This window comes from Rhamphochromis sp. 'chilingali' (genome assembly GCF_963969265.1).
Source record: "Rhamphochromis sp. 'chilingali' genome assembly, chromosome: 3".
Taxonomy (NCBI): domain Eukaryota; kingdom Metazoa; phylum Chordata; class Actinopteri; order Cichliformes; family Cichlidae; genus Rhamphochromis; species Rhamphochromis sp. 'chilingali'.
The window spans coordinates 21018294-21036924 of record NC_137931.1 but is presented as its reverse complement, the minus strand read 5'-3'; the positions used below and the strand labels follow the sequence as shown (position 1 = coordinate 21036924).

The following is an 18631-nucleotide window of genomic DNA, read 5'->3' as shown; positions in this document are numbered from 1 at the left end:
TCTTTTTTTTTCTTTTTTTTTTTTTTTAAGTGGCGGAAACAGGCTTCCATAAATGTGAGACGATCGTCCACTTGATCTTTGGTTTTGTCTGAAGGCATTGATTTGTTTTGTGCTTGAATGCTTGATTTAGAAGGGAAAACATAAATTATGTTTAATAAAGCAAAGAAAATCCACCTTTTGTCTCTGTAAAACTAAGGATGAACTCAAAGTCACTTTAGAGACTAAGGCCATGCTGACTGGTACACGAGGATGATCACACCACAAGGATGATCTTCACTGGCTACAGCTGTTGTGCTGCTCATTAAAAGAAATGCCTAATCAGCCACTCACATGGCAGCAACTCTGCATGTTTAGGGACGTAGATGTGGTCAAGACGACCTGCTGGACTCCAAACAGAGCATCAGAATGGAGAAAAAATGTGATATAAGTGGCTTTGACTGTGGTGTGGTGGTTCTGCATATTTGAGCAGCTGCTGCTCTGCTCTTCCACACAACCATCGTAAACCTATCATAAATACAAATACTTTTTTTCTCTTTTCTTTCTTAAATTCTGCCATATTTGCCTATAACTAAAATATTTCTGTATATCAGGCAAATAACAAACTGAAGTCATGTTATATTACTAAAGTTTACCTGGCACAGTGTGAGAAATTAGTGAAGCACAACATTCAACCTCTAAGAAAATGATTTTCTTTAGGAATGTAGATAAATGACTGTAATTTGGCATCTTATTAGTTTTTATAAAAGTAAATTAAAAAATTTTTTTTAGGGTGAAGTATTTCAAGAGCTTACAGAATAACATTTGTAATGGATTACTCACTACAGACGCTCTAACTGGGTTACTGGATTATTTGAAGGCATAACTTTTATGTAACACAGACACTTGTGATTTATCGGAACAATACGTTTTTTTTTTTTTGTTTTTTGTTTTTGTCTTTGGCTGAAACTTAATTAGAACAGCAGAATTCGTGTGTGTGTGTGTGTGTGTGTGTGTGTGCATCAAAGCTGGAAGTAGCAACTGCACTATCCTCGGGTGATTTCTGAATTCTGCATTTTGACGCTTTTTGTTTGCTGCCATCCTGTGTTTTGTTTGTTTTTCTGCACTAGAAAACACTGCATTTGGGTGATACTTTATTCAGCAGTTAGCTAGCTAGTTGGTAAGTTGCATCCATAAGCTGTACAGTATTACTTGTACAGTAATTGAATTTCATTCACCAACACTGCGTGATGGTGTTTGCCTCACAGCAAGTTGGATTATTTCTTTGATAATTATGTTAAAAAGGCTCAAATATGGCTGAATTGGCAACACAAAGGCTCGTTTCACCCTGTACCCAAAACACATCCTCATGATTCCCAAGACCTTTGGGAAAACATCCCGTGGACTGACTAGGCAAAAGCTGAACTTTTCTGGAAGGTTTGAGTCCCATTACATCAGACATAAAACAACTTCACAGCAACAGTGTGATGGTCGGGGGCTGCTCTGCTGCTTCAGGATGAGTTGCTGTAATTGATGGAACCATGAATTCTGCTCTCTACTAGAAAATCCTGAATGAGAATGTCTGAGCATTAGTTCATGCCCTGAAGATCAAGAGCACTTGAGTTCTGCAGCAGGACAATGACCAGAAACACACCAGTGCAAAAGTAAAAAATAAAAATCGAGGTTTTGGTGTGATCGGACACTGATAAAGGGAAAAATGTTAGAATATGTAGGGAACATGAAAGGGAATGTAATTTCACCTGGAAATATCAATCATATGTTTATTGTGTGCATATATGTATATGATAAATTAATAAATGAACCTATATGTAGTGTGTTTGGGTCTGTGAGCTATTTTCACTGTTTACCAAAAGGAAATTAGTTTCTTTTTTTATTTTAGCCACAGAATACTTCCCTTTGGGTGATTTTCCATGAAGAACAAATCGACTAACACATTTTCAGAGACTTCAAGCCTTATGCATTTATATCACACAGGTGGTGTTCATGCCATAAAGGTATGGAGGTACTTTTTCCCTTCACTCTGTCCTCTCCCTGCGTGGCCTGCTGTTCGTTTGTGCTCCAGCATCCCGGCACATTTTACCCTATGTGTAGTAAGTGAAAAAATTGGAACTTTCTACCAGTTAGGTTTTTTAATCTATTATCTAATTATTTCGGCATAGCATGAATGGCCATGTGGGAGATCGTTATCAGTAAACATAAAGCTTATGAAACATAAAACTTTACACCTTCGTTCATGTTTTCCAGTGCTGTTAATTAGGTCCCAAATTGGAGTCTGATGGGCCGATTTTGGCCCTTAGGTCTTATGTTTGACATCTCTGCTATACAGGGATAAAGTGCAAGAAATGCATATCCAGACTGTTTATGTTGTATAGACTGACATAAATCTGCTCCTAATCAAGTTCATTTATATTTTTTCAAGATAAACATGTTTTTTTTTCACTCACATCTGTTATTCAGTTACATTTTATCACAAAAAATAAGCAGCATTTCATATTTGAAATATGAACCATGTATGTGGTAAACATCTGTTATGTATTTTTACATACATTGTTATTGATGCACTGATTTAATAACACAATAACTTAACACTGGCTGAGTAACAAAAACAGGAAGACCACGCAAGGGTTAGCTACATAAATATACTGTAATGTATTTCAAAACAAACAAACAAAGAAAAAGCTTTCTGTATCAGTAAATTAAACGTTTTTGTTCAAAGGAAATCCCCTTTAAAAAGCGCATGCGCAGCGGGCGGAGCCTGCGGAAGTCCTGACGGGAAGGTCTTTTTGTTTGGGCCGCTCAGATACTCGACACTTTGCTTCCATTCCTCGGCTTCACAACCGTTTTTTATCTGCATTAATTTCGGTGAGTACTCTCATTTTCCGGCTCCTCGCCTCGGTTCCCACGCCGCCCTCTCCTTGCGTGTACTGATGTGGCCTGTTTGAAGGCAGGAAATTTTGCTTTTTGGGTTTTGTTCGGCCTGGGAATGTTGCCATCATGGGCGCCGCCGGAGGGCGAATTTTAACTTAGCATTAGCTCCATTACAGAGCAGATTGCGGCTCTGCTTTGTTGTTGTTATGGATGGGTTTTTTTTTTCATGACAGCTCGACAGGTGGTTGTGTTTTATAGTCGATGAGGTGCTGATGCGGTGAATTTTCTTGCGTGCGTGAGCCGAGGCTGAACGGTAATCAAACGTGGTTAGCGTGCTAGCGGGCCCGGCTACCTTGCTCGGCGCATGGCGAGGCCTCGAGTTAGCCTGTGCTAATCCACAGTTAGCCAGCTGCTCAGAAAATCCCTCATTGCTCGCGAGCGGAAAGCTATCCGTAGGAAATATCCGTGGAACGTGCTCGCGTTGAGGTCACACCTGTGTACTGTGATTGAATTAAGCAGTGTCGTGCTGATACATCTGGTTATTTCCACCTCCCAGCATCCACCTTTATAGCCCCGCAGATTGTCTTTTGTCTGCCGAGTACTCCTTCACCTTTGTGTGAGTAGCTAGTCAAAGCCCGGGGGGAGGAAAAGCAGCCGTGCTGGATTTAATTTACTTTGAACTAAATCTGTATTATGTCAGGCTGTTTTTAATAGATTAAGGAGGCTTTCCTTGGAGTAAGATAAATGAAGTCAGAACAGCTAAAACTAAACAACTGCATGCTCGCGGATAGTGGTTAACTACACTGCCATTTAAAACTGATAAATGCGCATCTCTTAGAGTTAAATACTTTCTAACGTTCTGTGTTTGTGAAGGCAGTGGTTACAGATATACACGTTACTTGGTTTAATCTTAAGAGGCACGTGAACGTCTCAGTTACAGCAAAATAACTTACACAGTGAGTTTCCTTGACATTAATCCAGCTGTTGACGGACCCTGAGCCTGGATAGAAGAGAGTTTGGGATTTAGGAGGGAAATGAAGCCATCACTGCAAAGAAAAGGGGTGTCATGGGTTTAAATACTCAAACATGTATACACTCTTTGGTAGAAATGGAGGGGGGAAATTGGACATGAAAGGGAAAAGCGTCAAGAAATATCAGCCCCTTGGCTGTTATCTGTTAATAAGATGACATTTACTGCCCTGTTTTGTCAGCTGATGGGACTAAATGTTGAGCTGAAGTCTTGGAAGCTGGTCTTTTTTTCCCTTCCCTAATTTGCACTCTTTTTTCTACTTATCTCTATCAACTCAGTTTGACTGATTCCCACACAGTGAAGGAACATTTCAGCCAGTGTAGTACTGCAGTTTCTCTCAGGGATGTACAGATGCTGCTGGCTGAAATGTCCCAGAATTATTATTATTATTATTCTAAACCAGTGGGTTATTAGTGTGTAAAGGCTACTGTGTGTTTGTGGCTCAAAAAAAGATCAAAACTGGGTGTTATTCATCGTTACTGTTATCAGCGTGTTGCTTTTTCAACACGGATCCATGAATTAAAGGAACAATGTGGTTACTTTTATCATTGTCTGGAAGTAAGACATGGTTAACAAGCATGATTTGTGGCCTTTGTGGTTTGTTGCTGAAGAACTCAGACTTTAAAACATTTAAGTAAATTAAAATGAAGAAATTGTTGCTTCACTACTAGGTTTGTTTTTCTTTTTTTGCTGAGTGTGCACTTTTTTTGTTTTGACTGCTATAGCAAGGGAACATTTCGTCCTGTGATAACACTTTGGTTACTTTCACAATGAACCTCATCGCGGGCAAAGAGTCGGGCCTTTTCATTGTTTGTACCTTTTAAGGGTTTTTACACCCTGTTAAAATGAAAGGGGGAATGTGTTTTAGTTAAATAGGAACTAATGCATTTCCAAAAATACCATTTTGATAATAATTTAACTCCATGAGCCTTCCTGTATGACTCGCAGCGTCCTTCAAATATTCATGATTACTTTTGAAATTTATCCTCTCTTTAAAGTGAGAGAAATAAAAGCCTGACTGAAACTGAACAGGTTTTAAGTTAAAACTAAACTGAAAAGAATAAGCCAACTCTGGAAACTCCCAGAGAGTAAACTGATTGAAAACAAACTGAAACTAAGTTCTTACAATAAAAACTTTTCATCTCCGGTCGGTGCCACCAGCTTTTTGAATTACCAGCAGACTCTAAAGTCATTCTACACAGCCCATTGTTACAGGACGTGTGGATAACCCGGCTTACGCCCAGGTGCTGGGAGGAGAAAACATAATTACAGGGCCCGTTGATGAGTTGCCTGTGCAGCGAAACATTAACTCTGTGTGTTCTCGTCTCTTTCAGGGTGTCTTTTATGAATAATCAAAAGCAGCAAAAGCCAACGCTAACAGGCCAGCGTTTCAAAACGAGGAAAAGAGGTGAGTGCTGATTCCTGGATCCACTGATCCCCAGCCCTGCTGTTCCACACTCTGCTTTCATTTCTGAATCAACGTTTGTGTGTCGTTGTCTTCCCACAGATGAAAAGGAGAGATTTGACCCTACTCAGTTTCAAGAAAGTATCGTACAAGGCTTGAATCAAACTGGCACTGATTTGGAAGCGGTCGCAAAGTTCCTCGATGCCTCTGGCGCCAAGCTTGACTACCGCCGCTATGCAGAGACACTCTTTGACATCCTGGTGGCTGGCGGGATGCTGGGTGAGTTGCGACATGTTTTGTCGTCACTCGTGTGCAGAAATGTGTGTAATACATGTATATATTTACCTTTTTATGTGTGTCTGCAGCCCCAGGAGGGACTCTCTCTGATGACATGACCCGCACAGAGTACTGCCTCTTCACGGCACAAGAAGACCTGGAGACAATGCAAGCATATGCTCAGGTCGGTCCCTGTTAATGAATGCGTTTTAAAAATGAAGCACGCGTGACAAGCAGGTAATGCTCACAGGCCGTTTCTTCTCTTTGACTCATAAACAGGTTTTTAACAAGCTGATCAGGCGTTACAAGTACCTGGAGAAGGGTTTCGAAGAGGAGATCAAGAAGGTGAGCAATAACTGGATCCTGATAAGGGGATAAGTTCAAACTGGGCTTAGCTGGTTGGAACGGTTTGAGGCAGAGGCTGCCAGCTGTTGATTGCAGTTCCCTTCGTTTGTTTTCAAGATAACAAACTTTTTTCCCCCAAAGCAAGGCACTATGCAGCAGACGAAGTACATAATGTACTGTAGATGTTTTAAAAGTTTCTGAATTTCTTAATCTAAAAATAAAATTTCATTGGTGTTAAAAGTTTTAATTGCGGACTTTTGAGTTTCCCACAAGCTGACTAAACAAGACTAAAGTCAAAATTGATTAACTGATATTTTTCATGCTCTTATTTTGAAGGCTGAGCCTCTGCTATCCCTGTTCTTTTAATGTGCTCCAACTTTAGAGCAGTCTGTTCGCTGCTGTTGCGGCCCTTGTAGTTGGTCAGCTCTCATGAACCTCTGTTCCTGTGGTTGGACAAACTCCCAGCTGCACCATCTTGGATGCTAGCAGTTTCAGCAGCCATGATCTTTGAAAGTACAACTGCAGCACCAGATCATACCTTTAAGTGGTCGGGCTGTTTGAGGTGTTTTTGACTGCCAGTAATTGGGGGGTTGGGCCTTGATTATACTTTGTCTGCTCGTGTCTGAGTGACATCCACAAGCCTGAATTTGCGTTGCAGTGCACCACTTCAAAGAGCTGAAATGGGAACGACTGCTTGGCTGTCGGGTCTGTCAGTGTAGTCAAGGACTTTGTGCCGCTGGATCATTATGTGGTGCTTATTTTATGCTTGTAAGCACAGTACTAGGAAGCGTAGGATGGGTGTGTGACACCATACATGGAGTTTAAGTCCTGCTGTAGAAAACTGGTGCCATAAGCACAAAGACTGCAGTCAAAGATGGAGCTGATGTCCACTGATGGGATAAGAAATTAATTGCTGCATGGTGTGCGTTGTTTTCTTTCACACCACAGGAGGTGCTTTTTCTTCACGTGCCCTTACATTTCCGCAAATGCGAGCAGCTCTGTGGGAAACGACCCACCTGTTGCTGGGGATAAGTTGGGCCTTTTTATCGCAACTCTTGAACGGTTTGCACAATTGATAAAATCTAATGGGATTTGGAAACAACTGTGCTCTTTTCAATGATGTTAAGGGCATTGCAGTGATCCCAGGCGTGGTGTCACAGCAGCCCCATGAAGTTACACTAGTTTATTGCTGATACAAACATTTTAAAACTCTTGACCGTCCACAGAAGCTCAAAATACAAACTTTTAATGTGTGGTAACCCTGGATTTGATTTGCTTAAAAGGTTATTCTCAACATGTCTGGAAAGAAATTTCTTTAGTGGAAGGGAGTTTTAACATCTCTAGGGATGTAAGTATGCCCACAGTTTTTGTTTTTCAAGCTTAAACATGCATTAAACTTGTCTGCGTTCTCTTTGTAGTTACTGCTGTTTCTAAAGGGGTTTACGGAGTCTGAGCGCAACAAGCTCGCCATGCTGACCGGCATCCTGCTGGCCAACGGCAGCATATCAGCCTCCATCCTGAACAGTCTCTTCAACGAGAACCTCGTCAAAGAAGGTAAGGACAAACGTCTTAAGTCTGGGTTTGCAGAGATGCATGGCTCAGAAACGGTCAGAAAGCTGGTCGGGTATCAGTGACAGCAGCAGTTTGGTGGTTTCGTCCTGCAACACTGACACTTTCTGTGGTTCTTGTGTGCAACAGCTTCCCTGGGAAGCTTAACATTAATTAGGGCAGTCAAATTAATTTAAAAAAGGAGTTGGTTTTGTGTTCAGAAGAAGCTCTGACCTGTGTCATCTCTGTCCAGGTGTTTCTGCAGCCTTCGCTGTCAAGCTGTTCAAGTCATGGATCAACGAGAAGGACATCAACTCTGTTGCTGGCAGTCTTCGCAAAGTTGGCATGGACAACAGGCTGATGGTAAGCAAAAACACAAGTCAGGGGCCACGTGTCGACCCATTCCTGCTGCCAGTGTCTCACTGGTGTGTGAACATCCTTCTCCTCCTCAGGAACTCTTTCCGGCCAACAAACGGAGCTGCGAGCATTTTTCGAAGTACTTCACCGACGCCGGGCTGAAGGAGCTGTCTGACTTCGCCCGCAACCAGCAATCCATCGGCGCCCGCAAGGAGCTGCAGAAGGAGCTCCAGGAGCAGATGTCCCGAGGTGACCCTCTGAAGGAGGTGAGGCCACAGGCTGACTTATTTAAATGCCTAATTTATCATAAAAGATATACACTGAGCTCTGAACAACAGGTTTTTAACACTTCTGTTTTTGCGCCACTCAGTTTCTCTGAATGAAAAAGCACAGAAACAGATGTGTGCTTCATTAGTGACTGACGTGTGTGATTAACCTCGCTGCCTTCCCTCCTTCAGATTATCGCCTTCACTAGGGAGGAGATGAAGAAGGCCAACCTCTCTGAGCAGGCCATGATCAGCATCATCTGGACTAGTGTGATGAGCTCCGTGGAATGGAACAAGAAGGAAGAGCTCGTGACCGAACAAGCCATCAAACACTTGAAGGTACGCAGCAGGGCCGAGGAGCACAGCTGTGGTTAAAGCGCTTAAAGGGATTAATTCATCATTATTAATTAATGAACCTGTGCAGGAAACGCGACTCTACGGCTGAAGGCTTATCCCGCAACCACAGCTATGTCTTACTTCAAAGTAAAAGCCTTGGAATATTTGAATTGAACAGGATTTTCAAGTTGGTGGCAGATTTGCAAAATAAAAGCCTCCCGTTTAGTTCATTGTGCCTCTAGTCCAGCAGTAGCAACAATCTCACTGCAATAAATCCCCAAATTACAGCGTCTATTTATTATTGCCAGTAAATGTTCTCTTTTCAAGTGTCTAAACATCCTCAAACCCATGAACTTCAAGACTAATGAAGACTTTATTATGGGGCTAACACATGTGGGGGTGCAAAACACCTCAATAGCATCACCTACAAAACTAACCTGTGAAATTTGATTCATTTTGTCCATCTTGGGATGTTACACATGTATCTCAGTGGAAACATGCCCTAAACCCCATTTTGGAAGGCTGGCATTTTAAAGTCAAGAGGCAGGTTTTGTAGTATTTATTGGGTCTATGGCGCCACCTACAGTATTTCAATAAAGGAGCCCCAGCACTTGATTTTAATCTGCTTGCATGAAATTCAGTGGCCTCGTGTAATATCCCAAGTTGAAAAGGCATCTTTGTGCCTTCTAAACCCAACAGGAAGTCTACAAGTATCTTGGTTGCTATTGAAACTCAGAGTTAGATGGATAAATGTGATTGGTCTGTTTGACCGACCTGAAAACTTTTAAGGAAGAAAGTCACAAAGCTGCATGAGAAGCTGTTAAAGCTCGTGTACATCAATCAATCTGTCCCAGACTGTTGGTTGGTGAAAGGAAACGGCTCCACGTGTACCACAGTATTGCTCCCTGCAGCTTTACATGCTCTAATTTAGCGGCTTCTTTCTCCACAGCAATACAGCCCTCTGCTGAAAGCCTTCACCTCCCAGGGTCTGTCTGAGCTCAGCCTGCTGCTGAAGATCCAGGAGTACTGCTACGACAACATCCACTTCATGAAGGCCTTTCAGAAGATCGTGGTGCTCCTCTATAAAGGTTGGTGCTACAGCAGGAGGAAAAAGCTTGGCTGTGACAGCTTGTCTTGTCGTCTTTTAGGTTTATGAAAGGTCATTTTTCCCATTTCCTGACTTTAAAAAGCTGTTTCTTGAATGTGCTTGGTGTCTTTTTTTTTTTTTTTTTTTTTTTTTTTTTTTTGCTACCCAAACACTAGAAAGTCTGGCTTGGCACAGCTTCAGCTTTGATTGGTCTTGGATTTCCCCCAGAAGTCCAGATTGTTTTTAATAGAGAAACTCTCACCAAGCATCAGTAAATTGTTTCTTTGAATCTTTACAAAGGTTTCAGGCTCTCCTGGTGGAAGTTTAATGTGCCCGCCCTCCTCACAGTCCTGTTTTCTCTTTCAGCGGATGTATTGAGTGAAGAGGCCATACTGAAGTGGTACACTGAAGCCCACCTTGCCAAGGGGAAGAGCGTTTTCCTCGAGCAGATGAAAAAATTTGTGGAGTGGCTGAAGAATGCTGAGGAAGGTAAAGATGGAGAAATAACCTGCACTTCCTGGGTTTTGTGTGTTTTGAGGAGCTGTGTTCAGAGCTGATGGCATATGCTCAAAACCTGAAAGGCCACTAAAAGGTTAAAGGAGCTCTGCATTGAACAGGCCAGTTAGACATGCACCTGTCACGTTGTATGATTAAAGGCATGTATAGACATGTACCTGAGTGTATTTATGACAACGAAGGAGTTTATACTATATATGAATTTGCTAAAGCTTTGTTTTAGCTTGTTAGCTGACTCAATCACAGGTCAATATGAAATGCTTGAGATGTTTTACAGTCACATGACTACTACCCACATGGTAATTGATGCTGGCATGTCAGGTAACAGAGCTCGATCGGTCCACAACTGGTTGAAGCACCACAAATGCTCTGTGGTGTGGCCATGTAATGGGAAGTCGAGCACCAGCTGTGGCTACAACCGTAGCTTGCCTCCACCAGTGTGAGTGAGAGAATGAATGAATAGTGGCATTGAAAAGCGCGATATAATTATTATTATAATAATCTGGCTGGCCATCTGTGCTAGTGTATCAGGATGTTTGTTATAAAACTCGAAGCTGTAGCTTTAGCCAAAGTATAATGCAAAATGCCTCTATAAATGGCCCTAGAGTAAGTGGCAATCTTGCAAACGACAATCACCAGGGAAAATGTTCATTTCCAAACGAGCTGTTGTTTGGCGAAATTGATCACAAGAGGGGGCTGAACCAAAAACCTGGTTACAAGTACTTTGCTTGGAAGATGCAAACTATTCCTGAGTGGCAGGGAAACTTGAAATAAGTCCAAAAAAGTTCCTCTAAAGTCATCGGTTGCTTCTTTTTTGCAATATATTTGCAGAGTTGAGGTACAAGTTCAATTTCTCCAATTCTGGCTTATGTCAAAAGTTTCACACCCACTTGGCGAGTGGTTTGCAAGTATTTTGTCTCAGTTGCTCCTAGTTTGCAGGTTTTGTCTGTGCAATTGAGACAAATTGTCACCAATCAAGGGGTTTCCATGCAGCCTTTTTGTTACTGATTTTTACCCAGCACTAACAAACTGGCCAGAATAAAAGTTTCTCTAGTGACTGATGGTTGCCAGGCGTCACAAACAGTCTCTAATCCTGGGAGAGTGAGTATTTTTCTTGTTTGAAATCCTCTGAAACCAGATCAGCGTTTAGTCCTGATGTATTCACTGGAGCAAAGGATGACTGCATGTTGTTTGGTTTTTAGTGGCGAGTTCTTCACATGCACAGGGTGCTGGAGGCAACCAGGTAGTTGGGAAAGGTCTCAGTCTTTAAATGACTGTACAGTCATGAGAAAAAGGAGGTCTTAAATACTTTAAAGACAATCACAATCAAATCATCGTTTTACTCATTCACAAGATGTTGTAAAGTGATCAGCGTCTTGACTGATTCGTCCTCTTGTGTTTTCTCTCGGCAGAGTCGGAATCGGAGGAAGAGGAGGCGGACTAAAACCTCAATTGCCAGACGAGCTTTGTTTTTCTTTTGTTTTTCTTTTAAAAAGTAGGAGCAGGAGCAGTAGAATGTCTTTGCCCTTTTCCCTCCTTCTACATCCTGTTACGGTTTATTTATCCACAAATGCAAACAATCCTCCACCACTACCAAACGCTTAGTTTGTCCAAATAAAACGGGTCCTTAACTCGCAGTATGGAGGGCAGTGGGAGCAGAAAATGACAAATTCTCCCCTTCTCTTCCCTTCTTTGGTCATTTTGATGTAATTTGGATTATGAAAACGTGTTTGATTTTCAGTGGCTGCTGCTCATAAGTCTGAGGTTCATCTTCATGCGACTACAGCCAAAGTCTTTTCTTTCTCCCCCTCTTTATTTTTTCTTTTTAAAATTGACTCGGCTCATTGTTTTGGCTCCTGTTCGGTCTTAAACTTCGCCTTCTTGACTTTTTGGGTAAACTTGTACTGCCTGTCGAGGTCACTCCGGTCAGTTTGTCAGAAGACACGCCCCCCTGTAAAATGCCTCGCCAGCTAACGATTATTATTGGTTTCTACTTTCTTTAATCTGATAAGCCGATTTGACTTTTTTATGAAATAAAGATTATTGAAACTGTTCTTCCTGTGCTTTGTTTTCATTTTACTTCAGTAATTGTAACTTTGGTCTCTAGGACTATGAAGCTACAAATGGTGAACCATGACAGGTCGCTAGGGACAACTGTGACCACCTAGGGAACGCAAACTAGAATTTGGAATAAAGTTTAAAGCATTTCACGCTTTAAAGGGGTTGCTGACCAGTCTATAGACATGTCTGAGGCTTAACTGTGCAAAGAAAGCACATTCTGATCTTAAGTGGGCCAAAGGGGTGAGATTCCTGTTTCAATGTAAATAAGTTTACACATTTAATTTTAAAACTGGGAAATGTTAATAAAATTAGTTGAAAATGCACCAGAGTTGGCCATGAGCTAATTTTCAGCTGTAGTCCCAGTTTGGGTCTTGAAAGAACACTAGAATCAGAACGCATCAATTTTATATAAGGAGAAGGGACATACTGGCTAAAGTAAAACTTAGCTCAGTACTGACATTATCATTCAACAGTCTTCAGTTTTCATTGAAAATGTGTTCTGATCTTTGAAACTAATGGGTGTGATCTTCCACTGTTGCGCAGCCTTTACAGAAAATGCATTAAGACCAGACATCCTTTAAAGGAATAATACAGCCCTCTCTATTCAAATGTGTAATTTGGTCTCTTTTTATCCTGGTGGTAATGAACTAAATCAATGAGGAGCTATATTGTTTCATTGATTTAATTAAAGATGCAAATTCATGTATTTGATAAATGCACTAAACTCATGATATGGGTTTTTAATGCATCTATTATATGAAGAGTAAAGGAACTGAGCTGAACAAAATAATACTAAAATAATATGGAGGACAAAATGTATGTAACTTAAGCTGTATGAACGTATTTCATATATATTTAAGTTGTCAATATTAAACTATATTACAAATCTTTTTTTTTTTTTTTTTATTTGGGACTTAAAGTTTAAGAGTTGATATCTAAACATTTGACTCAGAACATCCTGATTTTGGTTTTTCCACTTGATTTGGTAAAAGATGCACGCTGTCTTAGATGCATTTAAATGAAAAGGAGAATGATTCAGACGTAACGCTTGTTTAGCAGCAGTTTCACTATTACATCATCTGCATACACATATTAGCTCCAGAGCAAGCAGATGGAAACTCATTAATATACAAAGAAAACAAGAGGACCTAGGATTGAACCTTGAGGAACACCTGTGGGTACGCACTTAAATATGGTTGAAGTTATTTTTTGAGCTCCTGAACCATATACAGTTTGCTGAAATACACAGAGGAAAAATTACCATTATCTGTTTTGGAGAACAATATACAGTGTCATAACAGTTTCAAATGCTTTTACCTTTTCTGTAAAAATGATCAAAGAATGGAATGATTGGCTTGAAGACTAAACTCCATTTTTGGTGTTAAAAAGTACAATCGCTGTTTAAATAAGTGAAACTGATCAGCTATCAGTTTTTCAGCTACTTAGATAATTAGCAGAATCCTACGGAGCCCCCCAGGGGACATGGGAGGAAAAAAAATTAAGACGGACTTTTGCGAGATCTCGCAATACTTTGGCGAGATCTCGCCAAAGTATTGCGAGCGCTCGCAATAAGTATTGCGAGATCTCGCAAAAGATCCCGCTCCTTTTTGATAGCGTTTCAGTTGAAGGGTGCGGTGCTACGGTACGGGGCTCCATACGGTGCGGACATGGAGGAGGATTTAGAACATTTCTTGCGGTCAAGAGAGGTCCCACACGACGACATCATGCACATGCAACAAGACAAAGTACGTATAAACAACAAAGCATTAAACACCGCGGTTCAAAAGGCGAGTAACTTGTTGAAAAACCGAGGTCGTATATGCAGGCCTTTAATGTTAATTCTTGTAAATATGTTCAGGTTCATTAAACATAACTCGTTAAGTGCACATATGTTTTGAAATTTCAAATCGTGTCCAAATTCATGGGCTGCATCCTCCCGAGGACTCGGGCTTCGTGGTCTACGTGGGCCGGGTTCTCAGAACGGCTGGGGAAATTGGACGGTCTAGCCTTCTGATTAGCGTCACCGCTGTCTCGGTGGAGTGTAATAAGCTCGTCCGTCTGCTCCTTTCTATCTAAAATATAAGACGACACTGGAGTAAATTCTCGACCATCTCGCACTTCTGTTTAATCAGTTTTCTGTGTGACGTTGATTAAGCGCTGTAAAACCAATGTGGAACCCACCCGGGGGATTAAAAAAGTTTTATTTTATCGAATTTAATCTAATAACTTTAATCTCAGCCAAACCGTTTTACTCACGAACAAATGAAACACTGAAAAAAGCCAAACATTAACATTTTTAGGTTGTCTAAGTGTTTTATATATTAAGTTTAGCCTGAGTAGCTAAAGTCCGCGGTGATCTGAAAATAATATGCCGCGAGTTGTGCCGTTCTTGGCGGCTTTAGTGACCCTTGAGCTCTCGGCTACCTATCGAGCTGGTGGGTAACAGACATCAAGGAAAACGTCGAAGCACTTTTGCAAATATGCGATATCTTGATAAACCGAGAAGATATTTCAAGTTTATACACCCACGTTCTCCCCTGAAATGTGTTTAAAAAAATTTTGTGACCCAGAAAGATTAATAACGGTCATTTTAAAACTTATTAACGGCCGCCATTACCGGAAACTGGAGTTTGGCTGGGCCGCACTTTGAATTCTGGGATATGGGCCACGAAGCACACACCGGACCCATCCTTCAAATTCGGTGAAAAGTGAATGTAATTCTTTGTATTACACCCCCTGGCATATGTTAATTTTGTTCTGGTTGTATACATGTTCTGTATACTGTTTCTTAATAAAGTTCAATAATTAAAAAAAAAAAATAGGTGAAAAGGAGGACGCATTTGTCTGCTGCATTCGGAGGAGTTTACGAATTTAAAATAGAATCTTTGTAGAGATTGCCAGAATTGTTGTACATTTCTGTGCAAATGTAGCCAAGTACAGGATAGGGTAGGGGAAATTAAAGTAAGATGGAGAGAATGGGCCAATAGCTAGATTCGCAGGAGGGATAAAGGGAGTTGCGTGGAGAAGAATGACTGGAGCCACAGGTAAAGTTGCTATGAATTGTATTAAACTATTTAGCAACAATTTAACAGCATTTTATGAACAGGAATGAAAACATAAAATAAAATACAGTGACAGCAATAATAATAACAGTCAGAATCCTATCTGAGCTCAGATATGTCAGTCTTGCCGGCTTAATAGTCAGTGTTCAGTCAAGTCAAATCCAACAGGTCAAAAGTTTGTGATTGGTGCGATTTCGTCCTACCGCACTGTTGCAATTGTTCGTGAGAGAAGAGCAACCTGCCCTTCTGGGCCAACTCAGAATGGCTGTGGTTCGGTTCGGTTCAAAGGGAAAGGCTCGCCATCTTCCTCGTCAGGAAGAGATCCAGGTCTCACGATCCCATAAAAAAACCTAGCCTGTAAACAACAGGACTATTACTAATTCAGTTCACACTCTAATGATATACATGGCCATATGTAAATAATGTAAGTGCTATAACAAAACAAGCACAAAACATTAATTCTAATTTCTAACTATAGTCTATACAGTGCATCTTAATCATGAATGCAATCTTTAAATCACAATCAGCTTATTCTATCGTCAAGGTGCACATTTCTATCAGAAATCAGAAATAAACCATAAACTATGGTAGATTATTTTTTTACAGTATTGCCCTTTAACTGAATTACAGGAGCATTGCTTTACACTGCATAGCAATGAAGCAATATATTATTTACACTCAATGTACAGAATAAAATTACCAAAAGAATATACAAAAACCCACAGGCTGTAGTTTTACAGTATGTGGTAACGTATCAGCACAGTAAGAATACACACTGACATCTATCCAGTGCCGCTCGAGCATCAAATGTAACAAAATAAAGTAGATTCATGACCTTTAAGATCAACATTAACTTATTCCATCATCTAATTTTAGTGCATTTAATATTCAACAAGTAATACTAGAACATCATCAGCACACAAGCTGAGTGCTCAAAATGGCTGAACTCAGTGAGAAACCCCGTGTGTTCTCCCACAGTGAAAACGTGGTCAGCTACAGCTATGAGCATTAGGCTAGTTAGCTTTTCAATTAGCCTGATTCGCCCAGTCCCAGTTTAACTCACCAGCACACTTCTAATGTTCAACTCTCAGAGAGGATCTTGTTCAACTCTCAGAGAGGATCTTGTTCAACTCTCAGAGAGGATCTTGTTCAACTCTCAGAGAGGATCTTGTCCACTTCATCCGCTCCCGCGCAGATCTACAACATTGAAATCGGGCCATTATATTCCCTGTTAACTTCTTGTTAGCTTTTTAGCTTCAAGGTTAGCTTAACAGCTTCTGACTCACCGCGATGGTTTCAAGGTCCGAAATGTTCACAATAAATCAGGTCCGTTTCTCCAAGGTCCATGCAGATCTCCGGTATGGATATTTGCTCAATTTATCAAGTTAATAGTTATTTTCCAGCGAAAAGCTTGGCGGTGAAAATCAGTGATGGTCTCGTGCACCTCCGTCTCTCTCTGTGTCTGAGCACGTGACGGTACAGAGCAGGGGAAGGCGGGGCTTGTTCCTTCCTAACCAGTAGGGGTGTTAAATATACTCTTTGGGTTTTATTCTTATATTTATAGTATTTATCTTTTATTATTGATTTATTTTTGATCAACTCAGTGATTAACAGAGTAATGATAAATCCCAATTAACAATAACATGTTGTAGTGCATTACTGAGTCGTGTAAACTCACTGGGTTACACAAATAAAAAAAAAAAAAGGAGTCTACGAAATTGGATAGCCTTCGGTGCATCGCTGTGACATAATCGGTCTACAAAAGCGTCCTCAGGAGGATGCAGCCCATGAATTTGGACAATGTGATAAATACAGTTTAAAAAAAAAAAAGAGAGAGGTTGCAGCCCATGAATTTGGATGTTGTTATCTGGCTGTGCCATTACCATGGTAACATGGACAGCATGGCACAAAATACTTGGTGGAACTTACCTTACTTATACCTTACTAGCAAAATATTTTTTAGTAACGTAGTATATTGCTACAGGAAAAATGATTCTATGTTTCTTTACCTTCTTTTAAATGTACAAAGATGCCCTTTGTCTGTGGTTAGATTAGTTTAGAAGTGTCTTTTTAGACTTTCCCAGCAAAGACATATTGTTTCGGGGACATATTGTTTCAGATTGTTTTATCTCTCCCAGCTCTCTGCTGACAAGACTAGCACCATATATGGAGTTGTTTATTTTATCTGTTTATTATTTTCTTATCCTGTTCTCACTGTCTCTGTGATTTGTGCCTATAAAAATGCCAAGGTTGTGGGTTGTTTCCAGCAGCTCACCCGTGTACACGTTAAGCATAAAAAAGTAACTTTGTCTCATTGTGTCTCTATTCCTCCTGGGTTTATTTTTGCAGGGTTTTCTCCCAACATATATAAATATCTACTACTATTACTATACTAATACTAACACAGCAACAGTAAAGTAATAAGACAGAAGTTGACAGAGTAACTTTTGATAATGATCATGAACAGTGATTAAGAACTCTATTCTAATACAGTTAGTATTCCATGTGTGCTAGTGTGGCTTCCTAGAGTAAAAGTATATTAATACCATTTCTCTAATGTTTTATGTCTGCAGGTGGATAAGGCAGTGCTGTCCGTCATGACTGATGGACAAATGGCAAAATACATAAGGACATATGGTGACAGACTAGCTGTCCAGTTCTTCTGTCAACAAACTAAGTACAGCACAGATAAAGAGACTGTTCTGCAGAACCTAAGAGATAAAATTGCGGCACGGAAAGTAGGGCTGCTCGATTATGGCAAAAATGATAATCACGATTATTTTCACTGAAATTGAGATCACGATTATTTGACGATATTTATTTAATCCTTTAAGACCTACTATAGAACCAAGTCCACCAGAGCTTATATTATTTTTTTTACATGCTGTAGTGCCATTTGTGGGAGCATTTCAAGTTGCTATACATCAATACAACTGTTATAGCCCATATTTTAATAATATGTATGCATTAAGTGCATAGTAATTACATAAATTGCAAAAAAGTGCAATAAACTACAAAAAAAATTGAAAATCGCTTTTGTTTTCTTTACATATATTTCTACTTGGAGAAATTTAAGAGGTTTATCCCTCAAAACTTTAAATACAATAAAGTTGCAAAAAATAGTTTCCCACCACAGGAAATTTATTTTGAGTGTCTTCATAGTTTTATTTTGGAGATACAGCAATTTTTATATACTGCAGGAAAAACAAAAAAACAATCCTATGATGCAAATTTGCAAAGAAAACAGCATGTGCATCATTTCACTGTGGGAAGTGTTACGAACAGCTGATAGGAACGGCAAAGCGTGTTTCTGGAATATTATGTTTTTGTTCCTGCAAGCGCTTTTTATGCAGTTTTATGTGGAAGGAAACCCTGACTGAGGACAAGCTGATGGCATCAGATGTAAGTACAACTCCTCCGGTTTCATATGCAAAACAAATTATTGCGCTAGCTTACACGGTTCAGGTTCTACAGGGA

General features: G+C 40.3%; 1 protein-coding gene and 1 long non-coding RNA gene across 2 annotated transcripts; one reads left to right on the top strand and one right to left on the bottom strand.

The window, feature by feature from the left end:
* Positions 1-2724: 2724 nt before the first annotated feature.
* Positions 2725-12085, top strand: bzw1a (basic leucine zipper and W2 domains 1a). Its single transcript, XM_080877279.1, has 12 exons — positions 2725-2859; positions 5230-5303; positions 5403-5579; positions 5666-5760; positions 5856-5921; positions 7340-7475; positions 7723-7832; positions 7922-8092; positions 8285-8431; positions 9378-9516; positions 9882-10004; positions 11444-12085. The coding sequence occupies exons 2-12, from the start codon at positions 5240-5242 to the stop codon at positions 11473-11475; spliced, it is 1260 nt and encodes a 419-aa protein (XP_080733405.1). The 5' UTR covers positions 2725-2859; positions 5230-5239; the 3' UTR covers positions 11476-12085.
* Positions 11731-16834, bottom strand: LOC308393485. Its single transcript, XR_013970990.1, has 3 exons — positions 16441-16834; positions 16218-16351; positions 11731-15509 (listed from the first exon to the last, which is right to left on the bottom strand). It is a non-coding gene; the product is annotated as an uncharacterized lncRNA (long non-coding RNA).
* Positions 16835-18631: the final 1797 nt, after the last annotated feature.

Bases quoted from the DNA above. Each gene is read 5' to 3' on its own strand.
- bzw1a (XM_080877279.1), top strand. From the start codon at position 5,240: ATGAATAATCAAAAGCAGCAAAAGCCAACGCTAACAGGCCAGCGTTTC. The intron at 5,761-5,855 runs GTCGGTCCCTGT...ACTCATAAACAG, and splicing joins CAATGCAAGCATATGCTCAG to GTTTTTAACAAGCTGATCAG. The intron at 8,093-8,284 runs GTGAGGCCACAG...TCCCTCCTTCAG, and splicing joins GAGGTGACCCTCTGAAGGAG to ATTATCGCCTTCACTAGGGA.